General features: G+C 45.2%; 1 protein-coding gene across 1 annotated transcript in view; it reads left to right on the top strand.

The window, feature by feature from the left end:
- LOC118097957 (protein AHNAK2) overlaps nt 1-21696 on the top strand; it is a 94738-nt gene extending 73042 nt beyond the window's left edge. Inside the window, 2 exon segments of the mRNA XM_060271588.1 lie at nt 1075-16075; nt 16191-21696. Coding sequence (XP_060127571.1) covers nt 1075-16075; nt 16191-18820 — 17631 coding nt within the window. The 3' untranslated portion in view covers nt 18821-21696.
- The last annotated feature ends 3889 nt before the right edge of the window (nt 21697-25585 follow it).

Below are 25585 nucleotides of genomic sequence, written 5' to 3'. Positions count from 1 at the left end.
ACATACAGAACAGCTGGATACGTAAAGACAGTTAAAACACTTGCTTATATAAAAGCAATTTAAACAATTGCAGGTAGAAAGTGATTCCAAATAAATTCAAATACCAATTAGGATAAATACCTCCACTTAAAAGGCTTGCTGAAAGAGGAAAGCCTTCAGCGGGCACAAAAAAAGACAATAAAAACCAGCCCTGTCTGATAACTGGAGGAAGTTCCATGCTGCCACACTAAGGGCCTATTTCTGACATTGTGCAGAGCAGACATCCTAATATGATTGTGTTAGAAACATAGAATTGTAGAGCTAGAAGGGACACCCCTAGGGTTATCTAGTCCAACCCCCTGCAATGCAGGAATATGCAGATGTCCACAAACAACAATATTCTGCAGATCCCGAGCCATAAGGTGGCTAGATTGGCCTCTACTAGGGCCAGGGCCTTCTCAGTATTGGCCCCAACTTGGTGGAACGCTCTTTCACAGGAGACCAGGGCCCTGCGGGATTTGTCATCTTTCCGCAGGGCCTGCAAGACAGAGCTGTTCCGCCTGGCCTTGGGGTTGGACTTAGTCTGACCCCTGTGTTTTCCTCCCTCATGGTTTGGATTTATGGCCTACTTAAAATGAGGCTGCATTTTACATTTTAATATTGTATTTTAATCTGTATTTTAACTAATTGCTTGTTATGTTTTATTTTAATTTTATTGGTGTTAGCCGCCCTGAGCCCGGATTTGACTGGGGAGGGTGGGGTATAAATAAACTATTATTATTATTATTATTATTATTATTATTATTATTATTATTATTATTATAGTTTTATTTGTACCCCACCCCAGGTTTCCCCAGGCACTCTAGGCGGCTTCCAACACATCTATAAATAATAAAACATCAAACATTAATAGTAACAATAGTCTCCCAGTTAAGTTAGTATGTTTTAACATTTTGGTGTTTCTTGTTGCTATTTATTCATTTAAACATTCTGATGTACATTGCTTTCAACCATTTTGAAGATGCAAAGGGGTGGGGATTAAATACTTACGCAATAAGTACTACAAGCATTTATTTTGGAACTTCTATTTCTCAGGGGAAGCAAACACTGGAAACATCCGAAAAGACATTCACAGATGAAGATAAAGCAGACTTAATTGTAAAACAAAGAGTTGGAAGACCAAAAAGATCCAAGAAGGACAGACTTTCCTGGCCAAAATTCCAGTCAATAAAAGGTAAAAAGATCTTGGGGCAAAGGAGATCTCGTAGCACGTCAGATGCATATGAACACGCGATTCCGGATATTTCCCCAACAAGCACAGACACAGAATCACAATTTCAGCCGGAGGAAATTCATGCAAAAGTTAAAAGAGGAAGTCAAAAGAAACTAAGATTCCCCAGTATTGGATTCAGGATGCACAGGACTAAAGAAGAACCAGAGGAGAGGACAAAATACGAAGTCAAACCCCTCACGGAATATGAAAATGATACTGCCCAGGATATCCCAGAAATAATCACAGTGCAATATTCTACTTCACGGGCTAAAGAGAAAAAGCTGGAGGAAATACAGGAACCCAGAAAAGATGTTAAAGAAACAAAATTTGAACTACCATATCACACAGGCAAATACCCTGAAGTTGAATTAACAATTAAAAAAACAAAAGAAAAGAAATCAAAATCCAAAGCCATCACAAAAAAATCAGAAACGACAGTGATAACAACACAGATCACAAAACCTATATTGCAAACAGGTGAAATGCAAGATATACAAATAAAACAGTTAACACCACCAAAATTACGAAAAAAGAAGCAAAAGGGATCTACAGAAAAAATGTACGCGAAATTACGAATGGACAATGAACAAAGAGAAAAAGATAAAAAAGACATGGATGGCATCCAAGGAGTAATGAATAAAAATGAAGAGGATTCAAACGTTACGATACCCACAAGTGATATATGTATGCCAACAGCCAAAGCATCTTTGGAACTTAAGAGTCCGCACATACAACTAGAGACACCATCAACTGATATGTCTCTGGGTGCTGCTGAGATTAAGAAGGAGGGCATGAACACTACGTTTAAAATGCCAAAATTCCAAATGCCAACATTTGGAATGGAACTGAAGGCTCCAGACCTAAAGGATGAGGCACCATCGGCTGATGTCGCTCTAGGTGGAGTTGAAGCAAAGCTGGACGGCACTGACAGTATATTTAAGATGCCAAAACTCCAAATGCCCAAGTTTGGAATGTCACTTCCCAAGGAGAAACTCGCTGCAGAGGGAGAAATCACTTTACCTTCTGTGGAAGTGGATATATCCAAACCAGAACTGAAAAGGGAAATGATCCTGCCCTCTGTTGGCATCGAGACTGATGTGAAATTGACCGGAGCTGAAATGAAGGCACCTAGTGTGGAGTTGGAGGTCGCTGAGAAGGGCAACATCAAAATGCCTGATGTCAAAATGCCAAGCGTCAAGGTCCCCAAGCTGAAGACTCCTCAGGTGGGAGTCTCGCTGCCAAAGGTTGAGGCAGACATCTCTGTTCCCAAAGCAAAAGTGGAGGTTCCGGAGGCAGAGATGTCCGTTAAGGTGCCTGATGCAGAAGGCAGCATCGAGGGTGGCGGGATGAAAATACACATGCCAAAGTTCAAGATGCCCAGCATGGGTTTCTCCAAACCAGAGATCAAAGGTCCCAAAGTTGATGTGGACGTCAGCGCACCCAAGGTTGACATTGGTCTTCCGGACGTCAGTGTAACCAAATCTGAGCTCAAAGCAGGTGACATTTCAGCAGACATTAAGATCTCAGCCCCCGACGTGAAGTTTCCAAAGGGGGAGGCTTCCTTGGAACTGAAGGCTCCAGACCTAAAGGTTGAGGCACCATCGGAAGATGTCACTCTAGGTGGCATTGAAGGAAAGCTGGACGGCACTGACAGTAAATTTAAGATGCCAAAATTCCAAATGCCCAAGTTTGGAGTGTCACTTCCGAAGGGGAAAGCAGTTGCAGAAGGAGATATCACCTTACCTTCAGTGGAAGTCGATATTTCCAAACCAGAACTGAAAAGGGAAATGATCCTGCCCTCTGTTGGCATCGAGACTGATGTGAAATTGAGCGGAGCTGAAATGAAGGCACTTAGTGTGGAGTTGGAGGTCGCTGAGGAGGGCAAAATCAAAATGCCTGATGTCAAAATGCCAAGCGTCAAGGTCCCCAAGCTGAAGACTCCTCAAGTGGGAGTCTCGCTGCCAAAGGTTGAGGCAGACATCTCTGTTCCCAAAGCAACAGTGGAAGTTCTGGAGGCAGAGATGTCCGTTAAGGTGCCTGATGCAGAAGGCAGCATCGAGGGTGGCGGGATGAAAATACACATGCCAAAGTTCAAGATGCCCAGCATGGGTTTCTCCAAACCAGAGATCAAAGGTCCCAAAGTTGATGTGGACGTCAGCGCACCCAAGGTTGACATTGGTCTTCCGGACGTCAGTGTAACCAAATCTGAGCTCAAAGCAGGTGACATTTCAGCAGACATTAAGATCTCAGCCCCCGACGTGAAGTTTCCAAAGGGGGAGGCTTCCTTGGAACTGAAGGCTCCAGACCTAAAGGTTGAGGCACCATCGGAAGATGTCACTCTAGGTGGCATTGAAGGAAAGCTGGACGGCACTGACAGTAAATTTAAGATGCCAAAATTCCAAATGCCCAAGTTTGGAGTGTCACTTCCGAAGGGGAAAGCAGTTGCAGAAGGAGATATCACCTTACCTTCAGTGGAAGTCGATATTTCCAAACCTGAACTGAAAGGGGAAGTGATTCTGCCCTCTGTTGGCATCGAGACTGATGTGAAATTGAGCGGAGCTGAAATTAAGACACCTAGTATGGAGTTGGAGGTCACTGAGAAGGGCAAAATCAAAATGCCTGATGTCAAAATGCCAAGCTTCAAGGTCCCCAAGCTGAAAACTCCTCAGGTGGGAGTCTCGCTGCCAAAGGTTGAGGCAGACATCTCTGTTCCCAAAGCAAAAGTGGAGGTTCCGGAGGCAGAGATCTCTGTTAAGGTGCCTGATGCAGAAGGCAGCATCGAGGGTGGCGGGATGAAAATACACATGCCAAAGTTCAAGATGCCCAGCATGGGTTTCTCCAAACCAGAGATCAAAGGACCCAAAGTCGATGTGGATGTCAGTGCACCCAAAGTTGACATTGGTCTTCCGGACGTCAGTGTAACCAAGCCTGAGCTCAAAGCAGGTGACATTTCAGCAGACAATAAGATCTCAGCCCCCGACGTGAAGTTTCCAAAGGGGGAGGCTTTCTTGGAACTGAAGGCTCCAGACCTAAAGCTTGAAGCACCATCGGCAGATGATGCTCTAGGTGGCATTGAAGCAAAACTGGACGGCACTGACAGTAAATTTAAGATGCCAAAACTCCAAATGCCCAAGTTTGGAGTGTCACTTCCCAAAGGGAAAGCAGTTGCAGAAGGAGAAATCACCTTACCTTCTTTGGAAGTGGATATCTCCGAACCAGAACTGAAAGGGGAAATGATCCTACCCTCTGTGGACATCGAGACAGATGTGAAATTAACCGGAGCTGAAATGAAGGCACCTAGTGTGGAGTTGGAGGTCGCTGAGAAGGGCAACATCAAAATGCCTGATGTCAAAATGCCAAGCGTCAAGGTCCCCAAGCTGAAGACTCCTCAGGTGGGAGTCTCGCTGCCAAAGGTTGAGGCAGACATCTCTGTTCCCAAAGCAAAAGTGGAAGTTCCGGAGGCAGAGGTCTCCGTTAAGGTGCCTGATGCAGAAGGAAGCATCGAGGGTGGCGGGATGAAAATACACATGCCAAAGTTCAAGATGCCCAGCATGGGTTTCTCCAAACCAGAGATCAAAGGTCCCAAAGTTGATGCGGACATCAGCGCACCCCAAGTTGACATTGCTCTTCCTGATGTCAGTGTAACCAAACCTGAGATCAAAGCAGGTGACATTTCAGCAGACATTAAGATCTCAGCCCCCGACGTGAAGTTTCCAAAGGGGGAGGCTTCCTTGGAACTGAAGGCTCCAGACCTGAAGGTTGAGGCACCATCAGCAGATGTCGCTCTAGGTGAAGTTGAAGCTAAGCTGCACGGCACTGACAGTAAATTTAAGATGCCACAATTCCAAATGCCCAAATTTGGAGTGTCACTTCCTAAGGAGAAACTCGCTGCAGAGGGAGAAATCACCTTACCTTCTGTGGAAGTGGATATTTCCAAACCAGAACTGAAAGGGGAAGTGATCCTGCCCTCTGTGGACATCGAGACTGACGTGAAATTGCCCAGAGCTGAAATGAAGGCACCTAGTGTGGAGTTGGAGGTCGCTGAGAAGGGCAAAATCAAAATGCCTGATGTCAAAATGCCAAGCGTCAAGGTCCCCAAGCTGAAGACTCCTCAGGTGGGAGTCTCGCTGCCAAAGGTTGAGGCAGACATCTCTGTTCCCAAAGCAAAAGTGGAAGTTCCGGAGGCAGAGGTCTCCGTTAAGGTGCCTGATGCAGAAGGCAGCATCGAGGGTGGCGGGATGAAAATACACATGCCAAAGTTCAAAATGCCCAGCATGGGTTTCTCTAAACCAGAGATCAAAGGTCCCAAAGTTGATGTGGACGTCAGCGCACCCAAGGTTGACATTGCTCTTCCTGATGTCAGTGTAACCAAGCCTGAGCTCAAAGCAGGTGACATTTCAGCAGACATTAAGATCTCAGCCCCCGACGTGAAGTTTCCAAAGGGGGAGGCTTCCTTGGAACTGAAGGCTCCAGACCTGAAGGTTGAGGCACCATCAGCAGATGTCGCTCTAGGTGAAGTTGAAGCTAAGCTGCACGGCACTGACAGTAAATTTAAGATGCCACAATTCCAAATGCCCAAATTTGGAGTGTCACTTCCTAAGGAGAAACTCGCTGCAGAGGGAGAAATCACCTTACCTTCTGTGGAAGTGGATATTTCCAAACCAGAACTGAAAGGGGAAGTGATCCTGCCCTCTGTGGACATCGAGACTGACGTGAAATTGCCCAGAGCTGAAATGAAGGCACCTAGTGTGGAGTTGGAGGTCGCTGAGAAGGGCAAAATCAAAATGCCTGATGTCAAAATGCCAAGCGTCAAGGTCCCCAAGCTGAAGACTCCTCAGGTGGGAGTCTCGCTGCCAAAGGTTGAGGCAGACATCTCTGTTCCCAAAGCAAAAGTGGAAGTTCCGGAGGCAGAGGTCTCCGTTAAGGTGCCTGATGCAGAAGGCAGCATCGAGGGTGGCGGGATGAAAATACACATGCCAAAGTTCAAAATGCCCAGCATGGGTTTCTCTAAACCAGAGATCAAAGGTCCCAAAGTTGATGTGGACGTCAGCGCACCCAAGGTTGACATTGCTCTTCCTGATGTCAGTGTAACCAAGCCTGAGCTCAAAGCAGGTGACATTTCAGCAGACATTAAGATCTCAGCCCCCGACATGAAGTCTCCAAAGGGGGAGGCTTCCTTGGAACTGAAGGCTCCAGACCTAAAGCTTGAGGCACCATCGGCAGATGTCAATCTAGGTGGCGTTGAAGCGAAGCTGGACGGCACTGACAGTAAATTTAAGATGCCAAAATTCCAAATGCCCAAGTTTGGAGTGTCACTTCCGAAGGAGAAAGCAGTTGCAGAAGGAGAAATGACCTTACCTTCTGTGGAAGTAGATCTTTCCAAACCTGAACTGAAAGGGGAAGTGATCCTGCCCTCTGTTGGGATCGAGACTGATGTGAAATTGAGCGGAGCTGAAATGAAGGCACCTAGTATGGAGTTGGAGGTCACTGAGAAGGGCAAAATCAAAATGCCTGATGTCAAAATGCCAAGTGTCAAGGTTCCCAAAATGAAGACTCCTCAAGTGGGAGTCTCGCTGCCAAAGGTTGAGGCAGACATCTCTGTTCCCAAAGCAACAGTGGAAATTCCAGAGGCAGAGGTCTCCGTTAAGGTGCCTGATGCAGAAGGCAGCATCGAGGGTGGCGGGATGAAAATACACATGCCAAAGTTCAAGATGCCCAGCATGGGTTTCTCCAAACCAGAGATCAAAGGTCCCAAAGTTGATGTGGACGTCAGCGCACCCAAGGTTGACATTGGTCTTCCGGACGTCAGTGTAACCAAGCCTGAGCTCAAAGCAGGTGACATTTCAGCAGACATTAAGATCTCAGCCCCCGACGTGAAGCTTCCAAAGGGGGAGGCTTCCTTGGAACTGAGGGCTCCAGACCTAAAGCTTGAGGCACCATCGGCAGATGTCACTCTAGGTGGCATTGAAGCAAAGCTGGACGGCACTGACAGTAAATTTAAGATGCCAAAACTCCAAATGCCCAAGTTTGGAGTGTCACTACCCAAAGGGAAAGCAGTTGCAGAAGGAGAAATGACCTTACCTTCTGTGGAAGTGGATATCTCCAAACCAGAACTGAAAGGGGAAGTGATCCTGCCCTCTGTGGACATGGAGACTGACGTGAAATTGCCCAGAGCTGAAATGAAGGCACCTAGTGTGGAGTTGGAGGTCACTGAGAAGGGCAAAATCAAAATGTCTGATGTGAAAATGCCAAGCGTCAAGGTTCCCAAAATGAAGACTCCTCAAGTGGGAGTCTCGCTGCCAAAGGTTGAGGCAGACATCTCTGTTCCCAAAGCAAAAGTGGAAGTTCCGGAGGCAGAGGTCTCCGTTAAGGTGCCTGATGCAGAAGGAAGCATCGAGGGTGGCGGGATGAAAATACACATGCCAAAGTTCAAGATGCCCAGCATGGGTTTCTCCAAACCAGAGATCAAAGGTCCCAAAGTCGATGTGGACGTCAGCGCACCCAAGGTTGACATTGGTCTTCCGGACGTCAGTGTAACCAAGCCTGAGCTCAAAGCAGGTGACATATCAGCAGACATCAAGTTCACAGCTCCCGACATGAAGTTTCCAAAGGGGGAGGCTTCCTTGGAACTGAAGGCTCCAGACCTAAAGGTTGAGGCACCATCAGCAGATGTCGCTCTATGTGAAGTTGAAGCTAAGCTGGACGTCACAGACAGTAAATTTAAGATGCCCAAATTTCATATGCCCAAGATTGGAATGTCAGTTCCTAAAGGGAAAGCAGTTGCAGAAGGAGAAATCACCTTACCTTCTGTGAAAGTGGATATCTCCAAACCTGAACTAAAAGGGGAAGTGACCTTGCCCTCTGTGGGGTTTGAGACTGACGTGAAATTGCCCAGAGCTGAAATGGAGGCACCTAGTGTGGAGTTACACATGCCAAAGTTCAAGATGCCTAGCATGGGTTTCTCCAAACCAGAAATCAAAGGTCCCAAAGTTGATGTGGACGTCAGCGCACCCAAGGTTGACATTGGTCTTCCGGACGTCAGTGTAACCAAGCCTGAGCTCAAAGCAGGTGACATTTCAGCAGACATTAAGATCTCAGCCCCCGACGTGAAGTTTCCAAAGGGGGAGGCTTCCTTGGAATTGAAGGCTCCAGACCTAAAAGTTGAGGCACCATCGACTGATATTGCTGTAGGTGGAGTTCAAGCTAAGCTGGAACGCACCGACAGTAAATTTAAGATGCCCAAATTCCATATGCCCAAGTTTGGAATGTCACATCCCAAGGGAAAAGCTACTGCAGGGGGAGAAATCACCTTACCTTCTGTGGAAGTGGATATTTCCAAACCAGAAGTGAAAGGGGAAGTGATCCTGCCCCCTGTGGACAGCGAGACTGATGTGAAATTGCCCGGAGTTGAAATCAAGGCACCTAGTGTGGAGTTGGAGGTCGCTGAGGAGGGCAAAATCAAAATGCCTGATGTCAAAATGCCAAGTGTCAAGGTCCCAAAGCTGAAAACTCCTCAGGTGGGAGTCTCAATGCCAAAGGTTGAGGCAGACATCTCTGTTCCCAAAGCAACAGTGGAAATTCCAGAGGCAGAGGTCTCCGTTAAGGTGCCTGATGCAGAAGGCAGCATAGAGGGTGGCAGGATGAAAATACACATGCCAAAGTTCAAGATGCCCAGCATGGGTTTCTCCAAACCAGAAATCAAAGGTCCCAAAGTTGATGTGGACGTCAGCGCACCCAAGGTTGACATTGGTCTTCCGGACGTCAGTGTAACCAAGCCTGAGCTCAAAGCAGGTGACATTTCAGCAGACATTAAGATCTCAGCCCCTGACGTGAAGTTTCCAAAGGGGGAGGCTTCCTTGGAACTGAAGGCTCCAGACCTAAAGGTTGAGGCACCATCGGCGGATGTCACTCTAGGTGGAGTTGAAGTGAAGCTGGATGGCACTGACAGTAAATTTAAGATGCCAAAACTCCAAATGCCCAAGTTTGGAATATCACTTCCCAAGGAGAAACTCGATGCAGGGGGAGAAATCACCTTACCTTCTGTGGAAGTGGATATCTCCAAACCTGAACTGAAAGGGGAAGTGATGCTACCCTCTGTTGGCATCGAGACTCATGTGAAATTGAGCGGAGCTGAAATGAAGGCACCTGGTGTAGAGTTGGAGGTCGCTGAGAAGGGCAAAATCAAAATGCCTGATGTGAAAATGCCAAGCGTCAAGGTCCCCAAGTTGAAGACTCCTCAGATGGGAGTCTCGCTGCCAAAGGTTGAGGCAGACATCTCTGTTCCCAAAGCAAAAGTGGAAGTTCCGGAGGCAGAGATCTCCGTTAAGGTGCCTGATGCAGAAGGCAGCATCGAGGGTGGCGGGATGAAAATACGCATGCCAAAGTTCAAAATGCCCAGCATGGGTTTCTCTAAACCAGAGATCAAAGGTCCCAAAGTTGATGTGGACGTCAGCGCACCCAAGGTTGACATTGGTCTTCCGGACGTCAGTGTAACCAAGCCTGAGCTCAAAGCAGGTGACATTTCAGCAGACATTAAGATCTCAGCCCCTGACGTGAAGTTTCCAAAGGGGGAGGCTTCCTTGGAACTGAAGGCTCCAGACCTAAAGGTTGAGGCACTATCAGCAGATGTCGCTCTAGGTGAAGTTGAAGCAAAGCTGGAGGGCACAGACAGTAAATTTAAGATGCCAAAATTCCAAATGCCCAAGTTTGGAATGTCAGTTCCCAAAGGGAAAGCAGTTGCAGAAGGAGAAATCACCTTACCTTCTGTGGAAGTGGATATTTCCAAACCAGAACTGAAAGGGGAAGTGATCCTGCCCTCTGTTGGCATCGAGACTGATGTGAAAATGACCGGAGCTGAAATGAAGGCACCTAGTGTGGAGTTGGAGGTCGCTGAGAAGGGCAAAATCAAAATGCCTGATGTCAAAATGCCAAGTGTCAAGGTCCCAAAGCTGAAAACTCCTCAAGTGGGAGTCTCGCTGCCAAAGGTTGAAGCAGACATCTCTGTTCCCAAAGCAACAGTGGAAATTCCAGAGGCAGAGGTCTCCGTTAAGGTGCCTGATGCAGAAGGCAGCATCGAGGGTGGCGGGATGAAAATACACATGCCAAAGTTCAAGATGCCCAGCATGGGTTTCTCCAAACCAGAGATCAAAGGTCCCAAAGTCGATGTGGATGTCAGTGCACCCAAGGTTGACATTGCTCTTCCAGATGTCAGTGTAACCAAGCCTGAGCTCAAAGCAGGTGACATGTCAGCAGACATAAAGTTCGCAGGTCCCGATGTGAAGTTTCCAAAGGGGGAGGCTTCCTTGGAACTGAAGGCTCCAGACCTAAAAGTTGAGGCACCATCGACTGATATTGCTGTAGGTGGAGTTCAAGCTAAACTGGAACGCACCGACAGTAAATTTAAGATGCCCAAATTCCATATGCCCAAGTTTGGAATGTCACATCCCAAGGGAAAAGCTACTGCAGGGGGAGAAATCACCTTACCTTCTGTGGAAGTGGATATTTCCAAACCAGAAGTGAAAGGGGAAGTGATCCTGTCCCCTGTGGACAGCGAGACTGATGTGAAATTGCCCGGAGTTGAAATCAAGGCACCTAGTGTGGAGTTGGAGGTCGCTGAGAATGGCAAAATCAAAATGCCTGATGTCAAAATGCCAAGTGTCAGGGTCCCTAAGATGAAGACTCCTCAGGTGGGAGTCTCAATGCCAAAGGTTGAGGCAGACATCTCTGTTCCCAAAGCAACAGTGGAAATTCCAGAGGCAGAGGTCTCCGTTAAGGTGCCTGATGCAGAAGGCAGCATCGAGGGTGGCAGGATGAAAATACACATGCCAAAGTTCAAGATGCCCAGCATGGGTTTCCCCAAACCAGAAATCAAAGGTCCCAAAGTCGATGTGGATGTCAGCGCACCCAAGGTTGACATTGGTCTTCCGGATGTCAGTGTAACCAAGCCTGAGCTCAAAGCAGGTGACATTTCAGAAGACATCAGCCTTTCAGCAATCAATGTGAAAATTCCAACCGGAGAGGCTTCCTTGGAACTGAAGGCACCAGATGTAAAGGTTGAGGCACCACTAGTCGATGTTGATTTGGGAGGTGTTGAGACAAAGGTGGAAGGCATGGACCTTAAATATAAAAAGCCTAAATTCCAAATGCCCAAGTTTGGAATTTCATTTCCCAAAGGTAAAGCCAGTGAAGATGGAGTGGGCACCCTACCTTCTGTGGGAGTGGATGTCTCCAAACCAGAACACAAAGCCGAAGTCACTCTGCCCTCTGTGAGCATCGAGACTGATAAGAAATTGCAAGGAGCTGAAATATGGGCATCTAGTGCAGAATTGGAGGTCTCTGAAAAAGGAAAAATCAAAGTGCCTGATGTCAGGATGCCAAGCGTCAAGGTCTCCAAAATGAAGACTCCTCAACTGGGAGTCTCACTGCCAAAAGTCGAAGCAGACATCTCTCTTCCCACAGCAACAATGGAGATTCCAGAGGCTTCCGCCTCTTTCAATGTGCCCCATGCAGAAAGTAGCATTAAGGGTGGCGGGATGAAAATACACATGCCAAAGTTCAAGATGCCCAGCATGGGTTTCTCCAAACCAGAAATCAAAGGTCCCAAAGTTGATGCAGACATCAGCGCACCCCAAGTTGACATTGCTCTTCCAGATGTCAGTGTAACCAAGCCTGAGCTCAAAGCCGGTGACATTTCAGCAGACATGAGTATCTCATCCCCCGACGTGAAGTTTCCAAAGGGGGAGGCTTCCTTGGAACTGAAGGCTCCAGACCTAAAGGTTGAGGCACCATCGGCAGATGTCGCTCTAGGTGAAGTTGAAGCTAAGCTGGAGGGCATGGACAGTAAATTTAAGATGCCAAAATTCCAAATGCCCAAGTTTGGAATGTCACTTCCCAAAGGGAAAGCAGTTGCAGAGGGAGAAATCACCTTACCTTCTGTGGAAGTGGATATTTCCAAACCAGAACTGAAAGGGGGAGTGACCTTGCGCTCTGTTCGCATCGAGACTGATGTGAAAATGACCGGAGCTGAAATGAAGGCACCTAGTGTGGAGTTCGAGGTCGCTGAGCAGGGCAAAATCCAAATGCCTGATGTCAAAATGCCAAGTGTCAAGGTACCCAAGCTGGAGACTCCTCAAGCGGGAGTCTCGATGCCAAAGGTTGAGGCAGACATCTCCCTTCCCAAAGCAAAAGTGGAAATTCCAGAGGCAGATATCTCCGTTAAGGTGCCTGATGCAGAAGGCAGCATCGAGGGTGGCGGGATGAAAATACACATGCCAAAGTTCAAGATGCCCAGCATGGGTTTCTCCAAACCAGATATCAAAGGTCCCAAAGTTGATGTGGACGTCAGCGCACCCAAGGTTGACATTGGTCTTCCGGACGTCAGTGTAACCAAGCCTGAGCTCAAAGCAGGTGACATTTCAGCAGACATCAAGTTCACAGCTCCCGACATGAAGTCTCCAAAGGGGGAGGCTTCCTTGGAACTGAAGGCTCCAGACCTAAAGGTTGAGGCACCATCGGCGGATATCACTCTAGGTGGAGTGGAAGCGAAGCTGGAGGGCACGGACAGAAAATTTAAGATGCCCAAATTCCATATGCCCAAGTTTGGAATGTCACATCCCAAAGGGAAAGCAGTTGCAGAAGGAGAAATGACCTTACCTTCTGTGGAAGTGGATATCTCCAATCCGGAACTGAAAGGGGAAGTGATCCTGCCCTCTGTGGACATTGAGACTGATGTGAAATTGCCCGGAGCTGAAATGAAGGCACCTAGTGTAGAGCTGGAGGTCGCTGAGAAGGGCAAAATCAAAATGCCTGATGTCAAAATGCCAAGCGTCAAGGTTCCCAAAATGAAGACTCCTCAAGTGGGAGTCTCGATGCCAAAGGTTGAAGCAGACATCTCTGTTCCCAAAGCAAAAGTGGAAGTTCCGGAGGCACAGATCTCCGTTAAGGTGCCTGAAGCAGAAGGAAGCATCGAGAGTGGCGGCATGAAAATACACATGCCAAAGTTCAAGATGCCCAGCATGGGTTTCTCCAAACCAGAGATCAAAGGTCCCAAAGTTGATGTGGACGTCAGCGCACCCAAGGTTGACATTGGTCTTCCGGACGTCAGTGTAACCAAGCCTGAGCTCAAAGCAGGTGACATTTCAGCAGACATGAAGTTCTCAGCCCCCGACGTGAAGTTTCCAAAGGGGGAGGCTTCCTTGGAATTGAAGGCTCCAGACCTAAAGGTTGAGGCACCATCGGCAGATGTCACTCTAGGTGAAGTTGAAGCAAAGCTGGAGGGCACTGACACTAAATTTAAAATGCCGAAATTCCATATGCCCAAGTTTGGAATGTCACATCCCAAAGGGAAAGCAGTTGCAGAGGGAGAAATCACCTTACCTTCTGTGGAAGTGGATATTTCCAAACCAGAACTGAAAGGGGGAGTGACCTTGCCCTCTGTGGGGTTTGAGACTGACGTGAAATTGCCCAGAGCTGAAATGGAGGCACCTAGTGTGGAGTTACACATGCCAAAGTTCAAGATGCCTAGCATGGGTTTCTCCAAACCAGAAATCAAAGGTCCCAAAGTCGATGTGGATGTCAGCGCACCCAAGGTTGACACTGCTCTTCCAGATGTCAGTGTAAACAAGCCAGAGCTCAAAGCAGGTGACATTTCAGAAGACATCAGCCTTTTGGCCCCCGACGTGAAGATTCCAAAGGGGGAGCCTTCCTTGGAACTGAGATCTGCAGACCTACAAATAGAGGTACCTTCTGCTAAGGTTACTCTGGATGGTGCTGAGGCAAGGATGGGGGGCCTGGAAAGTGAATTTAAGATGCCCAAACTCCAAGCTCCCAAATTTGGAATTTCGCTTCCCAAAGTGAAAGCTGCGGACGAGGATATCAGCTGTCCATCTGTGGATATTTCTCTTCTGAAATCAGATGCTGACCCCCAAGGACCAGATTCAGAAAGCAAAAATATTAAACGTGAAACCTATGAAAAAGAAATTGTAGAAAAAGAAAGCAAATTCAAAATGCCAAAATTCAAGCTTCCATCTTTTAGCTGGTCTCCAAAGAAAGAAGCAAGTGTTTCTACTGACATTCATGCAAATTTAGAAGATCCCTCAGTTACAGTTCCAGGAAGTGAAATTGAATCTGAATTAACACTCACTATAGAGGAAGGTGAAATCCCCATTGAAGAACTAGAGGGACATATGTCTTTTGATAAAGACAGTGAGAAAATCAAAATCAGAAGGCATCATTTTAGCATGCCAAAGATATCCCTTCCAAAAATGAAAAGTCATAAAGCAGAAATATCTGTACCACAGCTGAATACTGATATGACAGTATCTACTATAGAGGATGGCGGAGAGATGTCACTACAAATGCCAGATACAGATATCAGTGCTGGTGATCCCAGAAAAGGCATTAAAATGCCCAAAGTTAAACTTCCAAGCCTAGAACTTTCCAAACCAGAACTTAAAGGTCCAAGAATGGACATGGATATCAGCTTACCTGAAAGTGATGTCAAACTTCCTATACCTGATGCCAGTCTTTCAGAACCAGAATTAAAATCACTTGATGTTGGTGATATTAGTAAAACAATGGCAGAGATTAAAGTCCCTGTGGTGAAAGGCCTAGAAGTAGGAATTGAAGGACCGTCCACTGATATCTATGTAGATGGAACAGACATAAAAACCGAAGGCATGGATGGGAAGATGAAAAGGCCTAAATTCCAAAGGCCTAAGTTTGGAATCTCATTTTCTAAAGGAAAAACTCCAGACGCCGAGATTAGTTTGCCATCTGAAGGTGCAAAAGTTCCTCAGCTGAAAACGACTGCAGATATTGCGGATATTGCAGTAGAGGCTCCAACACTTGAAGGTGAAGGTGACGTAGCTGGTTCAGGAAAAACCGGTCCTGAAGGGAAAATTAAAATGCCCCAAATTCCTAGAGCTGACATGAAGATTCCAGCAACAGACATAAAATTACCATCAGTGGGTCTTTCTGTGGCACAGCCAGAGACAGAGGCTCAGGATGTAGTTGCTGCAGCTAAAGATGCTAAATTTGAGGGAGATATAAAGGCTGGAACTATAGATGCAGAAGAAAAAGAAGGGCATTTCAAAATGCCAAAATTCAAATTGCCATCATTTAATTGGTCACCTAAAAAGGAGGCAAGTCTTAAAACTACTGCAAAAGAACATCTGGAAGAGCCTAAACTGACTATCTTATCAGATGATACAGATGCAGAACTAACAGCAGTTCTGTCAGAAGATCAAGAAGTCCACGTGGAGCTAGATGCTGAAATATCTACCCAAAAAGGTCAGATGAAAAGGCCTCATTTTAATATGCCCAAAATCTCCCTTCACAGGCCAAAGCTACCAAAATCGCAGGTTAGCCTGCCAAAAGTGGGGGCAGATATTACTGAGGAAAGAGATGGGGCTTTGGTACACATACCTGATATAGAGAGCAGTTTTACCACACAGAAAGAAGAAGAAACTGAAATACGCATAAAAATGCCAAAGGGCACATCAAAAGTGGAAATCAAAGCTCCCGAAGTAGATACCGATATTAAAGTTGATATTAAGGAGGCCACCATAGATAGTTCAGTTGAACTGAAGGGTGCAGAAATAGGATCTGAAGGTGAAATCAATGTGGATGGTGGAAGTATGGAAACTGATGTTACGGAGGGGACGATTAGAATTCTAAAACTCCAAATGCCAAAGTTTGGAATTTCAATTCCAGAAGGAAAATTGCCAGAGACTGGGGTCCCCTTACCCAAAATGGAAACTGAAGTTTCTCACCTGCAAGCAACAACAGACTTTGAGAAGTGAAGCTCCAACCTTGGAAGTAAAAGCTGAACCCACTGATGCAGAAATAAAGTTGTCAGCTGGAGAAATTCAAATGCCCGGAGTTGACATCAAAGTCTCTGACATATCTGTTTGCAGCCCCGCTGAGCAGGATATAAAAGAACTAGGAGAACATGAAGCAAAGTCTGGAGAGATTCATACTGAGGAGTCTCCAGGTTGGTTTAAAATGCCAAAGTTTAGGATGCCTTCATTTGGCCGATCATCTTCAAAGGGGAAAAGAGGTGATGCTGAAGGAGATGGCAGTACAGGAAAAGCTCCTCTTGCTGAAGCAGAAATAGAAGCTCCTGAAATGGCAACCCAGTCTCCCCATGTGGTTAGTGAATTGTATTCTGGACAGGACATTTTAGAAGGGAAAGTCATGTTTCCTGAAGAGGACATTACAAAAGATGGAGTTTCAATACAGAAGGAAAAGGACTTCAGCACTGGCCTATTGATGGGGGAAGGCAGTTTATCACAGTCCCCAGGAAAAGCTGGTGATAGAATAACTACAACATATGCTGATGTAGTTAAACATGGTGCTGAAGGACAGATTGTACAGACACACCAAACTTCATCCACTGCCCCTACATCAGAAATCAGTGTCCCAAATGTGGATGTTGACATAACTGTGTCTGAGACACCTGCCACTGAAATTACTGTGGCTGGAACAGAGAAAAAAGTTGATGCTATCACTACAGAGGCAAACGTCGCTGAGCAAAGTCCTGATGCAAAGACTGAAAAGGAGAGCCAAATAAAATCACCCAAAAAAGATACTCAAGGAAAAGAAAGCATATTCAAAATGCCAAAGTTCAGTGTGCCTTCTTTTGGGTGGTCAACCACAAAAACCACCAAGAAAGCTGATGATGTTGCATCTGACTTGCAAGAGCCTGATGTTAGACCGCCAGAAGTTGGAATGGATGTTTCAGTCACCGATGAAGACTTTGAAATAATAGAGTACCCAATAGAAGGCTTTGAAAAAGATGTGCCCGTGGAAGGAGAAGTGAAAGCAGAAGAGACAGACGGCTCAAGTAAAACAAAATCATCAAAATTCAAGATGCCAAAGTTTGGCAGTTTACGTACCAAATCACGAAGTGCAGAAGTTGATGCCGATCCACCAAAGACAGAGGCTGAGGTGTCACTAGATAAAACTGAAGGAGAGATATTCGGAATCCAGCCTCAAAAAGCAGAAGAGTTTGTTGACATGAAAAGTAGAAAACTCGACTTTGCGGGGAAACCAGGAGACACCACGGGCAAACAAGTTTTTGAAGATTCAGAGCTAAGTTTCCATATTCGCAAGCTTAAAATACCCAAGTTCACATACAGCACATCTGTAGCTGAAGGACAAGTGTTGACTTCAGAAGACACAACACACATGAAATGTGCTGCTACTGATACGGATGGTGATGGTGCCCCTCAACAAGAATTCAGAACCACATTCCTCAGTGAGACGGTAGAAGACATTGGTTGTAATATCCAGAAATCAACAGTCAGAATTACAACATTGTCTGACATCCAAAGAACACAAGTGGAAACTAAACTGCCATCTACAGATCCTTCTTTTGAGGAGACAACAACACTCACACAGAGGCCAGTGGAATTCAACATTAAGTTTCCTACAGAAAAAATAGACACCATGAACGGTAAAATCCAAAAATCAGTAGCTAAAATTACAACACTGACGGAACCAGATATTCAGACAACACAACTTGAGTGTAAACTTCCATCAACTGAGTCATTTATTCAAAGTTCATCACTGCACATTGAAGGACCATACTTTGAAGGAAACGGAAAAAGGCTACAAGGTAAATCTGCGTTTGACTCCTGCGATTCTGAAAGTCAGGAATCTTTCTCAACTCAGATAGTGAGAGAATCAGAGATTCCTCCATCAGAAGTTCAAACTGCCACCTATGGGTTTTCTCTTTTGAAAGTGAAAATTCAGGAATCACTTGTGAGCTTGGATGTGCCAGTCAAACTGTCTTCTACAGAATATACGAATGAAATGTTTGAGAGTAAAGATCACCAACCTTCAGGTGAAAAGGAAGGAGAAACAACCAGCTTTGCTGAACTGAAAGTATCAGACAAAGGCCAAGAACTTATTGAAGAAGCATCGTCCACTACTAAGCTGGCAAAGCTGAAAGCATTTGCAGTTGAAGTACAATCTTTTGATGAGTTTGCAGACAGTTCGATGATGTCCGAATCTGCTGTAGAAATTACCGAAGAAACTGAAGTCGCAGGTGCTGAAGAAGAGTCTACAACAGAGCCAAAGGAAAAATCTGATAGTAAGAGATCTTCTGGCAAGTTTAAATTTTGGCTTCCAAGTATTGGGTTTTCTTCCTCTGTTGATGACACAGGCGCAGATTCCAAACCTGAAGTTCAAAAACCATTTCAAGAAGAGACACAAGTCGATGTCCCATCCACATCAGACAGTGACACTGCCAAACAAACTGAAAAAGCTGGATGGTTTAGATTCCCTAAGTTAGGTTTTTCATCTCCAACAAAAAAGGGTAGGGAAACTGATAAAGTAGAAGAGACAGATCCAAAAGAAGAAAAACCTCAGGATGAGGAAAGCCCGACGGAAAAATCAGAAACTTTTTTTGATGCGCAAGAATCCTTGCCACCTAATGAGACAATGGCAGAGAGTGAAGCCTCAGAGACCACAACCATTGTTTCATCTTCTGCGAGAACTGAATTGATACTGCTAGAGAAAGGGAAAGCCCCGCCCCAAAGCATTCCTGAAGAGGCACAAAAATAAGATGGTTTCTTTTCCTTCAAAGTTCAAGCATACATAAAAATGTGATGCAACTCTTTTCTAGGCAGGGGAGAATTAGGAAACTCGTTGCCTTCTTTCCAGCAAGAAAATAAAACATTGCATTAAAAGGATCGAAGAAATGTTTTGTTTAAAATTACAGTACTGTTTTCAAGCTCATTGAAATATAGAAAAATAGTTCCTAACAAAAACACTTGTTGCATGGGATCGTAAGGAAACAAAAATAGACAAAGGAAGCTACTGACAAGAGACATCCATAGTTCTAGTGAAACCAACAAAGAACCTTTCTATTAATTTCCGCAAGTGTTCTTTCTTCAAACCTACTTAGAGGAATAAAGACTGGACAAAAGTTTAAACATAATCATTTGAGAATCAAATCACAGCAATGATTTTGTTCTAGATTATTTGCAGAGTATTAGGAAGCTAGTGCTGGGAGAATTAGGAGATGTTTTCTTTTTTAGATTTTATTTTTTTAACTGTATTTCTGCTGCTGTCTTATGAAAAGTATATATAAATATATTTTCATTATCTTTGAGCAATAGGCATATTTCAGGATCGTTTTGAAACATAGACCAAATGGAAATAATACTGTAAATGTTACAAATGCTTATTCTTCCCTTTCCAGTCACGAAGCATCTTGCCAGTTTTCAAGACTATCAGTTAAACTGAAGTATCAACACCTAAAAGAAATTGCATATCAGTCCTAAACATTTTGCAGAACAGCATATCTAAGGGTTACTTCTGAAATTTCTGTTTAATGACAAAAATCTTAGCACCAGTGTCTTAAGATATGTGTTAACGTGCCTTTTGAAGTTTTATATATGTATAATATCAGGACTAGCCAACATCTGGTCACCTGGGTGAAAAGTAGCTGTAAGAAAAATGTTGCTTGCCTTCATGCTCGTCCTGTGGCAAGTTGGGTAAATGTATTTGCCACTGTACAGAAGAAGCAGTTTCAGCTATGTCCCTGCAAAGATATTTTTTTTCCAAACCTTTGCACTGGGGTGTCAAAAGTTGAACCCGGTACATGTTGCACACAGCCAGCTTCCTACCAACTGGAGGCCAACACACACACAAAATTCCTGTGTAACTGTGTAACTGATTGCGTGAGCAGATCATGTGTTTTATGGTGGATAGAGGATGAATACAAAGGACTGCTCACCTTACTATTTGAAAACCTGCCACGGTGCATACTTAATTGGTGTCTGTTTTGTCCTGACCCACGCTTCCTCACATTTCTAACCAGGTAGAGAAACGAGGCAGAATTCCTCGTGCAATTTTGCAAGACAAAACAAGCTTCTCCTGCTGTTCTTCCCTCATTATTGTGTGATGGAGGAGAGCCAGCTCAAGACTTGCTACCTGAGGTGAAAGACAAGATGCCCCCCCTTCTCCTATTCCTGCTGACTGAACTTTACTTCAACACTGTCAGCAGGCAGAACAGTGCACCTGAGGGCAGCGGGCTCACCTAGGGGGGGACACAGGGCAATATTGTGGCACACACAGCTCTGTCCTCCAGCACCTTGCTGCTTGTCTCCACCACCTAGTATCTGCCTGAGGCAATCTCTCCACTCTGCCTAATGGCAGAGCCAACCTTAGGGACCTTCCTGTACACATTTAGGCTGCCCGTGTGATTTAGAGCACCGGATTCGCCAGTGTTCTAAATTGTGCAAGGAATGCAGAAGGATCCTGGTGCTGAAGTATTTTTCTAAACGTGGAGGACAATGGTGCCAGTTGCTTTGTTGTTGTTTAGTCCTAGAATCATAGAATCATAGAATCATAGAATCATAGAGTTGGAAGAGACCACAAGGGCCATCCAGTCCAACCCCCTGCCAAGCAGGAAACACCATCAAAGCATTCTTGACATATGCCTGTCAAGCCTCTGCTTAAAGACCTCCAAAGAAGGAGACTCCACCACACTCCTTGGCAGCAAATTCCACTGCCGAACAGCTCTTACTGTCCGACTCTTCGTGACCCCATGGACCAGAGCACGCCAGGCACTCCTGTCTTGCACTGCCTCTTGCAGTTTGGTCAAACTCATGTTGGTAGCTTCAAGAACACTGTCCAACCATCTCATCCTCTGTCGTCCCCTTCTCTCTTTCCCAACATCAGGGTCTTTTCCAGGGAGTCTTCTCTTCTCATGAGGTGGCCAAAGTATTGAAGAGGGCTTTAGTTGATGTAAAAATGCCTACATCATAAGTTATGACTTGTCAACCGTAATCTGTATTCATTTGTTGACACTCATTCACCCCAGTGTGACTCGTTCACCCCAGTGTTGTTTTGTACCCTTCTGCTGAGCACTAAAGAGAAACTCCCCCACAGGCCAGGTACAGATATGTAGCCACATGATCACGAGTAGTCACTCTCCGTCCAAAGAAATGTGTTGGGCAGACCAAAGCTGTCACATTCATTAATCCATCTAACCATTCAAAAGCGGTATTCGTTGACTTCAATCTTAAGACAAGGGTCATAAGATCCAACTGTCTTGATAAAGAGGACCTTCTGACCACAACAGTACCCCTACAGAATGGGGGCTGAAGTGGGTTAAGTTTGTGTACTTCAGTGTGACTGGATTGTAAACTGGCGTTCAAGTGACTTCAGAAACAAAACTTACTAGTCAGGAGTTTAGTGCTTGGATAAGAGATGGAAGGGAGTATATGTAAGTGGCTTTGACTTTCCTAAGGATATAGGTTGTAAATAATTATTGTTTGCCTTTTGGATTATATGAATGCTTGCTACACGTATGCAGCCAACAAGATGGTACACACATGCCTGTGAAACATTGTGCTTATGTACGGCAATAATGTTGATTGTATCCTGGCTATGCTCCTCCTGATACAGAAATAAAAGTACAAGTACCATTAGTATCGTGATCGTCATTCTGATTCTAAAGAAATACTGTACTATCCATGCTAACATGCCGATGTGGCTATGTAAAATGTCTGGGAAAGTTGGGGAGCGAGGAATCTCTGGTTGTTAGGATGTCACCCCCTGATGCTGGCAGCAACAACAACAATTTAATTCTATGCCCACCATCTGGCTGGGTTGCCCTGTGGCAGGGGTTGGCAAAAAAAGTTAGCTGCGGGCCAGTCCACTGCCCCTTAGACCTTGTGGCTGGCCGGAGAAGCAGCACCGGGGTGGGGGTGGGGAGCTGGAAGAAGTGGAGAGGGGGGCAAGTAGTCCTCCTCCCCACCCCCCAGCCCCAGCCATTGTGCTTACCTTCCCAGGGCTGCCCCCACCCCCCACTGCTGCTGCTGCTGCTGCTGCTGCTGCTGTTTCTTGTGAGTAAAACAAAAACAGAAATAATGGGCTAATGCTGCCAATTTCTTCAAAAGTCCAATACAAAACAAGCAGCACGCAAGGGCACAAGATTCAATCAAGTTTCAATCAAGTATTATTAATCCAAAAAGAAAACAATAAGAGAACCATATACAAGTGCTGACACAGAAGCCAAAACCAAACGTCAAGCAGATAACATATACAAATAAATACCGAAAGGCAAACCAGTCTTTATGGTCTTTGAGGCTATATAGCGGTCAGCAAAGTGGCAGCAGGTCGAACGAAGTGTCAATGATAGACAGGCTGCCGGCGTTTTTCGCCTGTTTCGCCCATATGACGGGCTTCTTCAGTAGTTTCTCTTGGGACTAAGCTTGGGACTAGGCTATCTGAAGGAGCTTCTTCAATTTCAAGCAGTCCCATCCACACAGTATGCATGGTGAGGGATTTTACTCCTGAAAAAGTTACCCCAGGCCTAGTAGAAGCAGTATATTGTCACTTTATATATATATAAAGCTATGTCTATTGCTTCCCAGCTAAGAATTACAGAGAGGCAGGTTCAGCTTTCCTTATCAGTTGTACCCTTCCTCCATTTTTTAAATAAATGCCCATTAATTTATCACAAATGTCCACACCAAACCTACAAGCACAGTTAAGACAAAAGAACAATAAACATATTTTCAGCATTCTGAGTTCACAGTTAACAGAATTTGCCGTGGGTCTTTCCGCCGTCAGAGCCTAGCAGTCCAATTTCCATTAGGCCTCTGTGCATTTTTTTACAGCTTCACAATGTGCGCAAATGGATATCCTTATTCTCCTTGGATATTCCACCGATGATAGACACCGTAGTCGTTTCACGGTGAGGAAAGTTGTGTCACTTGTTGGCCTCCAAGCAGTGCCGGATTTACGTACAGTCATACCTCGACATCCGAACGACTCAACTTCCGAAGGTTTCGACTCCCGAAGTCGACAACCCCAGAAGTCTTTTCTCCGCGTGCGGCATGTGCGTTCCACGCATCGCGCTTTGCGCATGCGCAGAACAGGCGCTTCGACAACTGAAGACTTCGACTTACGAAGACGGCCGTGGAATGGATCGTCTTCGTAAGTCGAGGTACCACTGTATAAGCTAAATGTTTTTTTGGGGGGGTACTACTTTTTAATGTGTTTATATTGCTGTACACTGACCTGATATTTCATGGGAGGGTGGTATATAAATACTTTTATAAATTAAATAGATACATAAGGGGGGGTGGAGGAATATTTTTTAAGCCCAAGGACAACGTTCCTTCATGGACAACTTCCTGAGGGACACAGGCCAGCGGCAGCGCTGGATTTACATATATGCTAAACAAGTTATATAGTGGTACCTCTACTTACGAATTTAATGCGCTCTGAACACACATTTGTAAGTCGAAAAAAATTGTAAGTCGAATCCCATAGGAATGCATTGGGAGAAAAAATTCGTAAGTCGAAGCAACCCTATCTAAAAATTCGTAAGTAGAAAAAATCCTATCTAAACCGCATCCAAGATGGCGGACGGAGCTCCATTCGCAAGTAGAAACATTCGTAAGTAGAGTTATTTGTAAGTAGAGGTGCCACTGTAGTTTAGGGCTCCACCCTCTTGGGGGACCCCCAAAAAAATTAAAGGAAAAAAACCCTAGACGTACATTTCCAAAATATAATATTAAAAGCAAATAAAATAAAACCTACATACAGCAACCGCTTTTTTGTGTTGTGTAGGCTCCTATGATGTAACTAATAGGCCCCGCCTGCTAGCCTGCTCCTTAAAATATCACTGGTTTTCTCATTTCTATATATAGGGTGCCTACATTATTCATGTGCAAATGGCTTTAGATACCTATTAGGTCCATAAATTACCATATGGCATACTGTATATTTAACACAAAAAACAGCAACAATTTGTTGTTGACAAAGGGCAGCTGGACATATAAAGGGCCCCGTTACCTTCAGTAGCTTAGGGCCTCATCAAACCTAAATCCGGCCCTGCCTCTAAGCCAGAGCCGGACATTGAAGCTGAGGATCACCCGGCAGGAATTCAGCCTGTTAGACAACCATAAGTTGTGGTCCAAAGTTAATTCCTGGCTTTCACAGAAATTAACTTTGGGACAGGATCTTCCAACCAAAGGTAAAGGTAAAGGGACCCCTGACAGTTAAATCCACTCGTGGACGACTCTGGGGTTGTGGTGTTCATCTCGCATTACTGGCCGAGGGAGCCGACGTTTTTCCGCAGACAGCTTCCAGGTCATGTGGCCAGCATGACTAGCCAGAGCAGTGCACGGAAACTCCGTTTACCTTCCCGCCGGAGCGGTACCTATTTGTCTACTTGCACTTTTTGGCGTGCTTTCGAACTGCTAGGTTGGCAGGAGCTAGGACTGAACAATGGGAGCTCACCCCGTCGCGGGGATTTGAACCGCTGACCTTCTGATCGGCAAGCCCTAGGCTCAGTGGTTTAGACCACAGCGCCATCCGCGTCCCTCCATTCCACCCTATGTAGACATACCATAATCCCCAGATATCCGGATTTTATTTATTTCTCCATTTATTTAGAAATTTTACCATTTGCAAAACCCAAGATATGTTGTCCACATATGCCCATGCCAAGGAAAGAACTACAGTAAAGAGTAATCATTCAAACCAGGAAACTAGAAGATGGATTCACTCTGGCCATAGTTCTGGAGCAATAGGAAGATGGGTCATGTGATCGAAAACACATCTGCTTGGTTGAGGCTCATTCTGCACTGTGCCTCCCAAACACAACTCGTCAAAGCAAAATATATATTCATATGATATTAACACAGAAAGCTGAACACAGATATATATGTCCTATTTTTCCATGTGGATAAAATAAGTGTAAAGCGGCCTTACAAGTAGTTGGTGACAATATAAATATGCACATTACCCACACCAAACTGTTTATTTAGCTATATTTACATAATTATATCCCACATTAATGTATACAGAAAACATAATAAAATGTCCATATTCAAGCCCATAACCAGCTTGGACAGAGATTTACTAGGCAGGCCTGGGTCAATTCACTTGGTAGCCTCAGTTCCCTATTTTTAAAAGCAAAATAGAAATGACTTCCAATACAAGGCAGATATAACAATTAATGTTACTAGCCACCTTGAAATTCAAGGAACAGTAATACAGAGGGCCATAGAAATATAATTTATTAAGCAAATGTTGCTGGCAACAGCGGACAAAGCTTTTTAAAATTGCTATTCTGCAGCTGCCTTTTTCAGGCAGAATTGAGGGTACAGTCTTCAAACCTTTCTGGAGCAGTGCTGATGAAGTCAGTTCTGAACTGAGAAACAGAATGTTAGTGGTTTATGAAGCACAGCTTTTAATGGGGTGGGGAGCAGAGTAAACCAGGCCATAATTTTCTCAAACATTGCCACCTTGTGGAATTTTGCAAATGCAACAATTGCCCGGTTGAATAACTATTTTGATCTC

This window comes from Zootoca vivipara, chromosome 1 (genome assembly GCF_963506605.1).
Source record: "Zootoca vivipara chromosome 1, rZooViv1.1, whole genome shotgun sequence".
NCBI classification, from domain to species: Eukaryota; Metazoa; Chordata; class Lepidosauria; order Squamata; family Lacertidae; genus Zootoca; species Zootoca vivipara.
This window is presented reverse-complemented; position numbering and strand designations above follow the sequence as displayed.